Source organism: Xylocopa sonorina, chromosome 6, assembly GCF_050948175.1.
Source record: "Xylocopa sonorina isolate GNS202 chromosome 6, iyXylSono1_principal, whole genome shotgun sequence".
Taxonomy (NCBI): Eukaryota; Metazoa; Arthropoda; class Insecta; order Hymenoptera; family Apidae; genus Xylocopa; species Xylocopa sonorina.
The window spans coordinates 6,913,382-6,927,807 of NC_135198.1; the positions used below are offsets into that span (position 1 = coordinate 6,913,382).

At 31.2% G+C, this 14,426-nt stretch overlaps 4 protein-coding genes across 4 annotated transcripts; 3 read left to right on the plus strand and 1 right to left on the minus strand.

Annotated features, from left to right (window-relative positions):
- Window positions 1-535: 535 nt before the first annotated feature.
- Window positions 536-2,145, minus strand: LOC143424709 (glucose-fructose oxidoreductase domain-containing protein 1). The gene is made up of 2 exons (XM_076896964.1): window positions 1,440-2,145; window positions 536-1,248 (listed from the first exon to the last, which is right to left on the minus strand). Exons 1-2 carry the CDS (start codon window positions 1,924-1,926, stop codon window positions 575-577), a joined length of 1,161 nt encoding a protein of 386 aa, XP_076753079.1. The 5' UTR covers window positions 1,927-2,145; the 3' UTR covers window positions 536-574.
- Window positions 2,146-2,651: 506 nt separating this feature from the next.
- Window positions 2,652-7,480, plus strand: Cds (CDP-diacylglycerol synthase). Its single transcript, XM_076896943.1, has 10 exons — window positions 2,652-2,910; window positions 3,459-3,583; window positions 3,654-3,750; window positions 3,989-4,165; window positions 4,440-4,642; window positions 4,724-4,880; window positions 4,967-5,119; window positions 5,444-5,575; window positions 5,649-5,783; window positions 5,865-7,480. The coding sequence occupies exons 1-10, from the start codon at window positions 2,842-2,844 to the stop codon at window positions 5,952-5,954; spliced, it is 1,338 nt and encodes a 445-aa protein (XP_076753058.1). The 5' UTR covers window positions 2,652-2,841; the 3' UTR covers window positions 5,955-7,480.
- A 731-nt stretch (window positions 7,481-8,211) lies between these two features.
- LOC143424684 (uncharacterized) lies at window positions 8,212-11,400 on the plus strand. Its single transcript, XM_076896919.1, has 4 exons — window positions 8,212-8,541; window positions 8,912-9,242; window positions 9,304-9,855; window positions 10,017-11,400. The coding sequence occupies exons 1-4, from the start codon at window positions 8,410-8,412 to the stop codon at window positions 10,715-10,717; spliced, it is 1,716 nt and encodes a 571-aa protein (XP_076753034.1). The 5' UTR covers window positions 8,212-8,409; the 3' UTR covers window positions 10,718-11,400.
- A 526-nt stretch (window positions 11,401-11,926) lies between these two features.
- Fitm (acyl-coenzyme A diphosphatase Fitm) lies at window positions 11,927-13,696 on the plus strand. The gene has a single exon (XM_076896963.1). It carries the CDS (start codon window positions 12,034-12,036, stop codon window positions 13,213-13,215), a length of 1,182 nt encoding a protein of 393 aa, XP_076753078.1. The 5' UTR covers window positions 11,927-12,033; the 3' UTR covers window positions 13,216-13,696.
- Window positions 13,697-14,426: the final 730 nt, after the last annotated feature.

Sequence of the window (14,426 nt, forward strand, 5' to 3'; positions counted from 1 at the left end):
ATGTTTCAATTATGTGAGTATATATATAATTTATGCGTACAAAAACTTTAATTTACTATAAATTTGTTATATTTATTACTTAAATTATTAATACTTATAACATGTTTATATATCATTTAACTATAAAGTACGTAACGAAAGAAAATATAAAAAATTACTAAAAAATAAAAAATTTTTATTTACAATAAAATTTACTTCTCTATATTACTTAATTATGCACATACAGATAACATAAATAAATATAAGTTAGATATCTCTCTAGAGATGTATAAATAATGTTATAAAATTTCCAAAATACAATATACACGTATTTATGCACATATTTACAGTGTAAAATATATATATTTTTACAGTAAAAATAATTGATTATTGGAAAATAATTTATATTTTAGTAATTTCTGTTAAATTATTTGAAATTAAATCTAGAGTCATTAAACATTCCTGCTGTACTGTATACATAAACTGGAACTAGAATGTAGCTGCCTTTTAAATAATAATTATGAAATTATAACATGGTAAGAATACCGTCTTCTTCGTCAATGTTAAATATCTTGATTTAATTTCTAGGTTCATCTTATATCGATATAGCTGTGGCTCTAACAGCTGCGCTTAATAAAGGATTTGGGTCTGGTTCCTCTGTTAAAATACTAACTTTTACCCATTCTCGCCGTTTATTGCTTTGCCGCAAAGCGTCTATAACTGCCTGTACATATAAACCATCCTCGAAGGATGACGCGGAGAATACAGGTTCTTTTATCCAGCCCTTTTTATCTTCAACAGATTGAAAAGCTTCCCTCAGGGCAGCAATCATCTTCCTCAATCCTTTAATGTATGGTCTCGGGATAGAATCAGCGATGGGGAATGATATATCTTGTAAATCGTCTGTATCGCGATATAATATCTCCTCCTGTCCATTACGACAGCCGTGCAAATCTCCGCCACGGACAAGGAGATGATTACCGCCTCCGCATATTAATACTTCTTGCGATAGTTGACCCTGTAGATGATTACTTAACGTCGCCGTCACTAGTGTGCCTCCGCTTAATTCCATTTGGAAACTGCAGAAATCCGGCGATGTAACATGCCTAATTCCATTTATGTGTTTTGTTGTTTGAGTAAAAGTTCGAACTACAGCGTGTACCCTCGAGGCACGGTGACCGATTAAGTGGAAAATTAAATCTATCACGTGACTTCCAACTAATGCTAAAATTCCTCCTCCCATTGTATCATCGCACAACCAGTCGTAGCCTGTAACAATGAACAAAACTTTATTTAACGAATATATAAATACTTCAATATTATTCTACTTATGCTGATAACTTATATAGGTCACTGAAACACAAGAAGAAAAGATCATTTTTCTATGGATTATACGTATGTACCTAGAAGATAAAAAATGAGTATATATAAAACAATTTTTTATACTGCGAATTGCTCACCATTGTGTAATAAACTGCCCATATGTACTCTGACTTCTATGACGTTCACAGGACCATTTAAATATCCTTCTTCTAAAGCTTTCTTCATGCTAACGAACGCTGGTAGAAATCTTAGACTATGATTCACAATGCTTATTAACGAAGGATAGTATTGCGCAGCTCTGACCATCTTCAAAGCTTCGCTTTGACTCAAGCCCGCCGGTTTGTCGCAAACCACATGTTTTCCTATCCCCAGCGCTTTCACTGCAATCTGTGCGTGCAAGCTAGGAGAGCACATGATAAAGATTAAATCAACATCCTTCCTAAGCAACACATCATCGATTCGACTAGTATGAAATGGTATTTCAAGATCATTCGCAACCTCTGACACTTCTGCTAGTGTACGTCCCCATATTGCTTCGATCCTGAAGCCTTTCTCTCTTAAAAACGGAATAATTATCCTGACAATACTTCCTGTACCGAACACTCCGATTCCGGGTAATGTCATGCTGTATTGTTAATTTCTATATTCTATTTTTATCGCTTAGATCGTATACTATAAATGACGTTTGATATCGGTGTAAACTTTCAGAGAGTTCAAACAAATTTATCATCTACTTTCTATTGATATTCTTTATTTTTTAATACAACGTACATAAGAACGAAACATTCTACAAACATTACATTGTAACAACATGCAAACATTCCTCGTACTGTATATTTCGTACGGTAAAGGTAGTGTTTTATGTATACAGTCGGTTTATATACTATCGCTTAACCTCTAAGGCGCATGTTCAGACATAGAAGCGGAAAGAAGGCTCCTCCATCTATAATATAAAGTTCTTTGGAGCCAACCATCGTCTAACACAGCCGTATACGCACGTGGTCGTTCTGTCATTGATCAATTCGTTGTGTTGTGGTTTGATTGTGTACATCGAGCATAGAATCCGTGTGTCACAGATGGGAGAGCCTTCTTTCTTCTTGCTTGTTCTCGAGCATGTGCATATCGGTACATCTGAATTTATTCGAAGAAACGATACGTGTATCGCGAAAAAGTTCGAGAGAGACGGAGATAATTAGTTGATAAAAATTTTATTTAAAGCAGACGATTTCTTACATGCAATTAGCAATAAAATTCAAACGAGATTGTGAACAAGGCATTAAGATTTCGTTAGCTTTTTTTATCATTGATTTTCCGAACGGACCCGAACTGAACCGAACATCGACGATGATTGTAGCCTGCGCTAACCCGTCAATTTAGTTGCGCAAATATGATTGCTGTGTGTCACGTCCGTTTTATTCCAGTATATGTTTAAGTATGTAAATATGCAGTTAAATGATATAAATCAATGGTCAAAGTGTTGCTTTATACTTAAAGTGTCTCTCTCTGCGTAAGTGTCGTGAATTGTTAAACGCGTAAAACATGTCGGAAATTCGACAAAGATTGGTTGGCGATACATCGGCAGAAACGCGGGATGTCAGTGATGATCAGGTAAATTAAACATTTTTTATTCTTCGTTACTTGTGCTTGGTAACGTACTAATAATAATTGCTGTTTAACAAACCTGTTCCTCGAGATCTTTGATCGTTACGTACTATTGCTTATTAACTGGTCTTTCTCTTCTATAAGATTAAATTTAATTAAATGACTCGATGATGAATTAATTGTCATTGCCAATATTATACAACAATTGCTTCTACGATCTACACATGCATATAGAGATGCTTTAATATATATATACTCTGCGATATGCGATTTTTTTAAAACTTATTTTTAATACGCACCGTATTTATACCAATCCATTATCACTCAGTGTTGTTTATGCAACTTTCTCTGACGTGCTTAATTAATGCCTAGATATACTTGGGTATCTGTAAAAATAACTGTTAACGGTTATTTTATTAATGGTTGTACACAAAAATGTATATGTAAAATTAATTTATAAATTTCTTTAATTTTAATGAGACTGAGTATTCAATATTTTATATTATGCTTACTGCGATAATATTAACAAATAGTTTGGATTATACACCTTACAGAAAGAAGATGTGGAATCTGAAGATGACGCGAAGTTGGAAGTTGAAGAATTGGCTAAAACTCTACCCCAAGGAACAGATCATACTCCACATATCTTGGATTCAGCTCTTTCTGGCTTACCCGATCGGTATAGTTTTTTAAACGATTAATTTATGCGAATTATATCGAATGATGACATAAATGAAATTGTTTTATAGCTGGAAAAATTGGGTGATTAGAACTATTTTTACCTTATTTATGATTGCTGGATTTTGCGGTATTATTTACATTGGACCACTAGCATTGATGGCTACAGTAAGTACCATTCAGATGCTGTTTAAATTTGTTTTTTTGGAGGTAAACAGATTATATAGTTTTTGCAAAGATTATATCCTTTTCTATTATATCAGAAGAGATAATTTATCTTGATGTATTATGATAAATGATAAGGTATTTTAAATCTGTTATCATTAATTTCTAAGATACAATGCATAAACTGAAAGCTTGCATTCCTTATTTAATTTCCTATAAATATTCTTATATACCTTTTCAGACATTAGTTGTACAAGTAAAATGTTTCCAAGAAATAATTAATATTGGATATGCAGTTTATAGAATTCATGGTCTACCATGGTTCAGATCTCTATCATGGTATTTCTTAATCACTTCCAATTATTTCTTCTATGGAGAAAATCTGATGGACTATTTTGCTGTAGTGATTAACCGAACGGTAATTATACTTAATCTTAAATCAGGAAGATTTAATTTCATACATAACTTGACAATATATATATAATTAATTTAAACTAAAAATTCCACCCTTATGAACACACCTAACATTGACATAAAATCAATAGACAAAGCTTCCCAAAGTGCCTTTACAGTTGTATGGCTTTCAGTCCTTATTTGCAGGGTTTCCTACATATGTTTAAATTTAAATCAATTATGTGATAAATATGTATATAAATATCATTATAATTTTTAATTTTGTTTCTTATTTACAGGAATATTTACGTGTACTTGTTACGTATCATCGTTTTATTTCATTTTGTCTATATATCGTTGGATTTGTATGGTTTGTATTATCACTTGTAAAAAAGTATTATATGAAACAGTTCTCTCTGTTTGCTTGGACACATGTTGCCCTACTTATTGTCGTGACTCAAAGTTACCTGATAATTAAAAATATTTTTGAGGGCTTGATATGGTAAGCTAATAACTTGTACAAGACCTCTTCCTTCTTACAGTAATTATTATTATAACATTATATGTATTTTATTTGATTTAGGTTCATTGTTCCAGTTAGTATGATAGTGATAAATGATGTAATGGCATACATGTTTGGTTTCTTCTTTGGTAAAACACCTTTGATTAAATTATCTCCAAAAAAGACTTGGGAAGGTTTTATAGGTGGTGGTGTTTCAACAGTTATACTTGGTTTATTGGTACAGTTGTATTCATGCTTTTAAATTACATATGTTTTATTACATTTATTTAAAATGTAAAACTTTTATAAAATATGTTTCCATAGATATCATACGTCATGTGCCAGTACCGTTATTTTGTTTGTCCCATTGAATACAGTGAAGCTTTAGGGCGCATGACTATGGATTGTGAACCATCAGCATTATTTCAACCTCAGGAATATACCTTACCTAATTGTTTACAAGTCGTGTGGAAAATGGTAACTAAATAAGTGATACTTATGTATAAAGAGTTAAGAAACAAACATGAGAATCTATTCTTGATATACTTGCTTTTTTAAGCTAAACGATTTTTTTTATAGCTCTTAAGATACATTGCTATTACTCAAAGGATGAGGAGTACTAAAAATTATGTAGTACTTAAAAATTAGATTTTAAAAATATAAGAAAAAGAGTATTGTCTATAAGAGATATTTTATTTCTTGTTTTCTGAAAGTTAATAAAGACTGGATTCTCAATGTTTTTCACATTCTAATTTTTTATATGATAGAAATATATAAAAACTGATATATTATTCTTTATAGTTTAGCGGAAGATCTACAATAACTATGTATCCATTTTTACTTCATTCATTATCAATGTCAGTATTTAGTTCTGTACTTGGACCATTTGGAGGGTTCTTTGCAAGTGGTTTTAAAAGAGCATTCAAAATTAAGGTAATTTATTGATTATTTTTCATAAAAACAAATTTCACAATCAGTAATACTTCAATTCATGCAATTACCATAGGACTTTGGAGATGTTATTCCTGGTCATGGAGGAATAATGGATAGATTTGATTGTCAGTATTTAATGGCAACATTTGTAAATGTCTATATATCTTCATTTATTCAAACTGAAACACCTCAGAAACTTTTACAACAGGTAGATATACATATATATATATATTTTAATATACTAAATAAACTAGAATTTTAATTTATTCTTTATTTGTTTTATACATAGGTTTATAGTTTAAAACCAGAGCAGCAAGTTCAATTATTTCAAACCTTAAAGGATTCATTAGATAACAGGGGTTTGTTAAATATGTACTAATATTCTAATACTGATGATAGTTATCATTGAATCGTAAAATTACTTTTGAATAGGAAAAAGTGTTAGAAATATTATTTCTAACATTTGTTTGGATATTGTACAATGTATGTTTATTGTAAACAGCATTAACAATATTAATCACATAATGCACTAAATTAAATTATAACGATTATATTTATTTTAAAATTAGGAAATTAAGAAATATGCATATATTTGCAGTTTTTTTGCATTCCGCATCAAACAGTCCATTTTCTATCAAAAATTTTTATTAAACTGTGATGATGATAGAAATTTGACTATATTTCTTTTATGATAGTTAAACCAAAGAATGTTGACCACATAGTATGTTATGCAAAACATACTTTAAATTTCTTACAAATATTTTTTTGAGATGTCTTATAAATATCTATGTCAAACATTTTTTTTTTAAATATTTTCTTTCAATAAATTATAAGTTTACAATGTGTGAATTTATCAGCGAATAACTTTTATGCAAATATTCGCCCAATATTAGATAGATACATATATATACTTAAATCGATCAGATCTCAATATATTTTTAAATCTTTATTGTGCATTTAAGACCGTAGTATACATAACAGATACAAACCTCATCCGTAAAGTACATTTCGTACATGTCATTTGAAATAATATAAATAACATACTATTTATTTTACTTTAGAAAACAGTAAATCTCTATATTTTTGAAAAGATTATTAAATGCATAGTATTAATTTTAGTATAAAGTTCTTTGACTTGTTACCGTAAGTTACACATGTGTATTAATCTGTTTATAATTACTATATATTAATTAATGTTGACAACAAATCAAAGTGAATTTTAACATTTTTGTTACAAACAGTGCCATGTCATAATATGTGTTTGTACATAAAAATTCTAAACACGCTGTATGTTATTAACAATTTTCCTCTGACAGTATAATTAGGATAAAATAAACTATACTGTTGGAGTAAATGTTACAAACACAGAATTAATATTGTGTATTTTAACAAATTGTATTAAATAATCTGACATACAATAATTATTGAATATCATGGCACTGAACATTTGCTTATTTTAATTGTAGATGTAGCATTGTAAAAAAAGAGAAGTTTGCCTTTAATTTTATTATAAAACAAATTGAATGGAAATGTAATTGTCTTTCACATTAAATGTTTTTGTAGAGAGAGGGATAGATTATAATAATTTTATTTGTTTCGTTTTATACAATGAAACTTAATATAAAAACAGGTCACAAATATAAAATTTACAAGACTCTCTCTCTCTCTCCCCCTCTCTTTTACATACTCGGTGCCAATTGTTCACAGATCCAAGAAAACTTATAACTTGTGTTATTATGTGAACTATACCAAAATGGCACAATTAGTAATTTTTTATGTGATTACATTACATTTTCAGGTAAAAATTAACTTATGTATGTTTTATATGGTTAATTTACATGTGCTTCATAAGTAAATTATACAATGTACCTAACTCCAATTAAATATTTGTACTTTACTGTGTCATTGGATGTTTATACATTGTTTCAATGTTAAAAATATGATATTAAAACAACCTTTGTGTGTATAAAAATGTAAAAGCAAACATAGATAAATAAATGTAAGTATATTTATTTAATAGGATGCATAATAAAAAAAAAAGAACATCTACATGGAAAATTTTATGAAATAAGAAATATGTTATAGCTATAAATTCTTAACCGATGGTGACTTAAGTTGAAATATATAATATATTTATGTAGTAATACGAGGAAATAAACTTCTTGTAACTGTTACTCTTACTATTTTGGCATTCTATATAAAATATAATTATATTTAATATAAACTATATTGGCCACTTGTATATTATATTTTTCAATACATATATGATATATATACATATATATATATAGCCATCTTGATTCTATAAATTAATACTAACAGATAATTAAAACGAGATATTCTCGTTATTTTATCAATTTATAAAATAATTAAATTTTATACACACTAACTTAAAATGCTATCAATTATTTAAAATTAAATTAAGGCTTTGTTGGGCTGAATAGCTAATGAAACAAGCACGTGGTAACGATCGTCCAATGAGAAATAGTTTCATCTAGTAGTATCTAGGGACAAATAAAGTCATTTGCTATTGAACGGTAATCGTAGCAGTACGTTCGCATTAGTATCGCGTATCGTGACAGGATCATCGAGACGATTTACACACGAGGCTTATTTTATGTATTATTATATTCGAACAATTCTGTAATTCTGTAATCTTAATGTGATATATCGATTCTAAAGTGCGTTCATTCTGTACCAATACTTCACGCTTCACAGCGTCACGATGACGACATAAATAAATAAATATACGCGTATATTTATGTATACATGTAGGATAATATTTAGACGAATTCTTTACTTTTAGAATTTGAGATTCTACACGGAAATTTGACATGTCCGATCACGGTGGGAAAGGTTATACCCCCTTGCCTCAAAGTATAAGCAATACTGATACTGAAGATGAAGAAGACTGTTTAGCTCAACCAACTGAAACTCCTAAAGATCATAGCGATGAAACTCAACCGGTGAGTAATGGTTATCAACAATCTCATTTTCCTCTATTCGCGTTGTAAATTGCAAGTATAAACAATGGTTTAAAAATTGTTATTAATTCCCAGAGATTCACAGTTTTCATTATTACATTCTGTCAGTAACGAAGCAGGTTTAGTGATAACAGTGGAAAGCATATTGTCCATCTTATCATACTAGTTTAACATTTATAAATTATGAGGATTCAAGGCATTGTGTTCTGTAGAGTACATAATTTTAGGATTATGTTGTTGTTACAATCAATCAATAATATATTTAACATCAGGGTTTGCAAGTAATATTTATAACAATTGTATCTGCAAATAATGTAAACAGAACTATGTATTTTGCGTATAAATATTCTAGCAAGCAAATACTATCCATGAAAATGGAGTGTATTATCCATTGGATGAGTCGAAAAACATAGGAAATCGTGCGAAAAATGGACAAAATATGCTTAAATATTATAGAGATGATATACCTATAATGGTAGTTGAAGGCAACGACCAAAATGATTTGTGGAAAAGACATGATATGTCTCCTTTACGACGGTTTTGTTTGATTGCTTCTGTACTATTATGCATCGTAACGATAATTATATTTCTATATGTTTTACCTTGCGACAATTCAATGGTTTGTCCTTCGGTAAATAAACCTGACTCGTCTATATCCTGGGATAAAACTTTACAAGGAGTAGGTGAGTTTTAAAAGTCTAAATGTAGGATTATTTATTTAATCATTTAAGTAAATACTTTTAGAGATACAAGGTCCTATTTCAATTATTCATGGCAATCCATCGAATCTCATACTGCTTCTTCGCGGACAACTTTATAGAGGAAATGATACAAATAAGGACCAGAGACAAATATCGGCAAATGGTGGAGGAGTTATGTCGATACAAGGCAATAGTGGTTTACCATTATGGTTGGTTTCATTGAAAAGACCACCAACTGATATTGATTGTATTTCTGTTGATACTGATCGATCTGGAAACCCAGATTGTATAGTTGCTGGAGATCGAGGCCTCCTAGCTAGTATTGAACCTATTGCAGGCACTATACACTGGAGTTCGAAAATCTGTACATTTGAAAAATTACCTGTGATTTTACCAGATATCGATTCCGATAGGGTAGAAGATTTTTTGAGTGTGGAAGTAGAAACGAAAAATAAGCCTAATCTTGTTCTTTTATCTGGAAGAACTGGTCAACTTTTAGGACGGTACTCGCCTAGAAATTGTTCATTTATTGATATATATAATCATGTCTTGAATGATACCATATCTTATGTTTGTTATGATAATAATAGAAATAGTAAGTATATTTAGACTATTATTTAGATTAAGTATAATTATAATAGATATATTCAGTCGTAAAAATTCATGTCTCTTATATAGAAATTAGAATGTTAAGAAGACAGAATTATTAATGACATCGCTGAGTAAGATATATGTTAACTTTTATTTCATTTATAGGTGCGACTAAAACTATGACTATTAAAGGACTGTTACATGCTATGAAATTACTAGAATATAAAAAATTGATAACGAAATCGGCAATGACGTTTCGCACTTTTAAAACGTTAAAATTCGACGATGAATTAAATAACTGGAAGATTACACCATTCCATTATCTATCCATCGAAAATGAGGACTCGTGTCCGGGAGACTTTTGCAGAGCTAGCGTGAATCTAACATTGCAAAAACATGGGAGCCCACCGATAGTAATATGGGATCATGTTAGTCCAAATTCTTTTGTATCGAAACCAGCTTTTTTCATTATGTCCGGTAAACCTTACACTTCTGGTTTTGCCATTAAATTCTGGCAATGGATCAATCCGATATCTGAACATACCAAAAAAGCATCTGTCGTTACAGAAAGAAGATTAATAGAAAGAGTATTAATCGTTTTTGTAAATTACACAGATGTACAACTTATGAACGCAAGTCAAAGTGACATCGTTCAATTGTGTCGAGGCGGAAATTGTCAGCCAAATTTGAGTTCGCGTGCACGCTTTAGTTCCATTAAAATTGATTATATTAGCGAAGACGGATTTCCAGAATTGATAACTTACTGGTCATCGTACGATGTAGAATCACCAAAGATATTAACATCCAAAGTACAAGTTGTAAAATTGGATTCATTTGCCACAAGCTTACCACATACAAATATTTAATTCTCATTTTACTGGGCTACTACTTTTTTGTAGATAAATTGATTCTTCTGTTTTTCAACGTATAGTTAAAAACAATGAACATTTCAAGAACGAAACGGAAATGATCACCTCGTGAATTTGCTTAAATACTCTAATGCGATAATATTGTCATTGATTAATGGTATCTGACCATAAACATCTAAAAGCTAGTCAAACTTGATATTAACGTAACAACGATTTTCACAGGCGCCTAATTTATTGCAGAATAATTTTCATAACAAGCAATTATTCTAATGTTCATATATTTTAAAAGAACTCTCAATGGTGCCTTGCAAAAGCTGTATACAAGAATCATAAACGAATGCGTAAAATTTGCAAAACTAATTGCAACAATTAGAGGAAACATGCTGAAACTTTTATATGTTTAACAATATGTTAAAAAAGATAGCAAAGTTCCTTTTATAATATCGCTTGATATTGTACACGAAGTCGTTTTACATAAAATTAGAGTTAGCAAGTGAAATCTTTGCTAAAAGGTACAGAGCTTATTGCACCTAAACGCTAGTACGATACATAAAAACGAATAGCGGATAAAAATTTTACTCTAGTCATATTTGTATTATATTTTTTCAGCTTGAAATTGCATTTACAAATTGTTTGTAAAAATTGTTTATCATTCCAAAATACAATATTGTGTCTCTTGATTTACGCCTCGCGTAATATTTTATTTCCATTACAGAAGCGTTTGAACTTTCAATATACTAATTTTCAATTAATATAAATATAATATATATTATACACGTGAAGATAAATTGAACAAAACTGTGGAATATATTCGACCTCAATAATTGGAGGAATACGATAAAAAATTGTTGCGAATTATTAACTTTGTTTAAACAAACATCCGTATTATTCCTCGTAAGCGTACACTTACGAAGTTACGTAAATTATTTTCAAATGCCAGTCGAATATTTTCCATTAAAAGAGTTAAAGGTGAGAGATTAAGAATTCAAATTAGTTTCTTGTGTTAGTAGTGGAGAGGGGGGCGACTATTGGATGACAAAGCAGATCAGTACGGCCACAGACGTAGCGCAGCGTAGTAGTGCTATTTCGAGTAATGGGTGTCTTATATAGTGCGCGCAGCTACTGATAAATATTGTACTGCCGATTTATGTACACACACAGGATTTTATCTGAATGTGAAGGAAACGGTGCAAGTAGAGCCGAGACATAACCTTGATCGTACGAGAAGGTGGTAGATTTGTCATGTGGCGATATAACGTATATCCTGAATATCAATAAGATACGTATGATAACCTTCGGACTAACTATATACGATGGCCACGGGAAAACGAAGAGGCATACACACAACGTCCGGCGGCCCCGGGATGTTTGGCTCAACGGCAAGTAATTTAAGGTCGAGCCGTTTAAACTTTCGTCCGAATTCAACCCAAGAGGATAGAGGTGGGACCCGACCGACTGCTGCCCCAAGCTCCATAGGTCTTATACTTGTCACGATGTTTTTACATGTATGCAAGAAATCCCTGCTGTTCGACACGAGACTCAAGGTTGCTATATACTGCGGCGCGATATTCGTGGTGTCGTTGATAGCGGATTTTATTGCTATGCCAAGAACATACTTCTCGCGTTCAGATAACGCGCTCAATCAGTACTTTGTGAAGTGGGGATGGGGATGGTTGTTGACCGTAACGGTGCCATGGGTCGTGTTGACTGCGCATACGCTTGGCTGCGGACGTAGGTCGATTTTACTGAAACATTTAGCTAGGCTCGGCTTGGCCACGATCGCGTGGCTACTATGGATCAAGTTGTTCAATTACATCGAGACGAATTACGGTCGTTGCCTTAGTACGAAGGACGCACAGTTGCAGACGAAGGCGAAATGCCTTCAGTCCGGTAGATTTTGGAGCGGTCTCGATATATCTGGACATACGTTCATTCTTATATATTCTAGTTTGATCTTAGCGGAAGAAGGCTCCTCGTTGGTCGGATGGGAAGGTATAAAGGATTTGATTATGCGCGAGGAGCATTCGCGGACTACTCCGAATGAACCCAGCACCGGACCGCTTCGTAATCTCTCGAACTTAGATTTGGAGTTTTTGAAGAAAGCACACAAAGCGCTTACACCTTATCTGAGAGGTCTTTTCGTTGCGATGACGTTGCAACAATTACTTTGGGACACTATGTTAATATCTACCATGCTCTATTATCATATTATGATAGAAAAATTTCTTGGAGGTATAGCTGCCGTTTTAACCTGGTATGTCACGTATCAGTGGTGGTATAAGTCTCCGAAAAACTCGTTACCTGCTCCTGGCGATGGTTTATTTAAGTATAACGAAGTAAAAAGTCATGACAATAGTGCAATTAGATCAAGACGCAGTACATTAAATGGTATCAATAGATTCATGGGAATGCCCATCCGTACGAGTCAGGATAGTACTGATACAATCGGTACTAATAGGCAATCAGATTCTGAAATAACTGCTTCGAGAATATAAAGATTAACAAATGTTTTTTAGCTTCCACCTTTATCAAAACGTTTTTTTTTTTTACATGTAATAGACATATGTAAAAGTGTAGCTTATGGTCTGAGAATGTTTACATTTATTGAAAATAATTCTATAATAGTTTCATTTTCTAATCTGTGCAACTGTTTGAAGTTATAAATTGTAAATTTATTTAACAACATATTAGGATAATATTTATTTAACAAGATGTGTAGGATGATATTCTACTAAATCCTGAATTATCTGTATAGATAGTAGTTTACTGTATTTTAAACAGATTATGTCATTTATATAGTTCCGTTTGATGACCATTATTACTTTTCTATGAGATAGAAATCAACTGCATAAAATAACGACCGATTATATCTTAATTTATTTGTATATAATAAGATTAAACGAAGAAATGTTTTCCTACTTTTTCACGGACTGTTAAATAAATAAAATCATAGTTTTGTGATTACTGTTACAGATACACGTTTTGTGATCCTGTTCCGTAATTTATACTTAACATACCTTTTGTTAACAGTTTTCCCCGTCGATTGATAGAATGTTTGTAATAAGAAAGTTGGTGATACATGTCTTTTATTACGAATATGCAAGTGTCATTTGTGTCACTTTTTGCTATACGTTTACACAAACTTATATGAAGAAATTCAATTTACATTACTTTTATCAAACGTTTGTGCCAGTACGTTTATACAGTAAATGTTTATTATCTACGTGTAGCAAATTGATTTTAACTATATGTATATCCGCGTATGGGATGAACATTCTTTGTGGTTTTTAATTTCTTACAATTGTATATGTAACGTAAAACAGCTATATAAAATACGTACACTCTCTAATAACATTTACTTTTTTGCTTTGGATAAAAAAAATAGTTAATGAATTACTTCTATCAACGGTCTCTATCTCGCTCTAATGAATGTGTTTAATACAAACGTTTTTACTTTGCACGCCTGACGCAATAATGCTAACATTATGATAATGAACTTAATTTCCTGCGTAATGTAAAAAAAAAAAGAAAAGATAAAATATTTATACTGGCACGACATTTATTGTCGTTCACATCACCAAACTTGTTTATATCTATTTAAAAATATTAAGTTTGTTACGCGGTTATCGACATTTTCTATATTTCAACAAAATATTCGTATTCATATATAAATAAATTACACGTTCGTTTTCATTCACGTGCATTT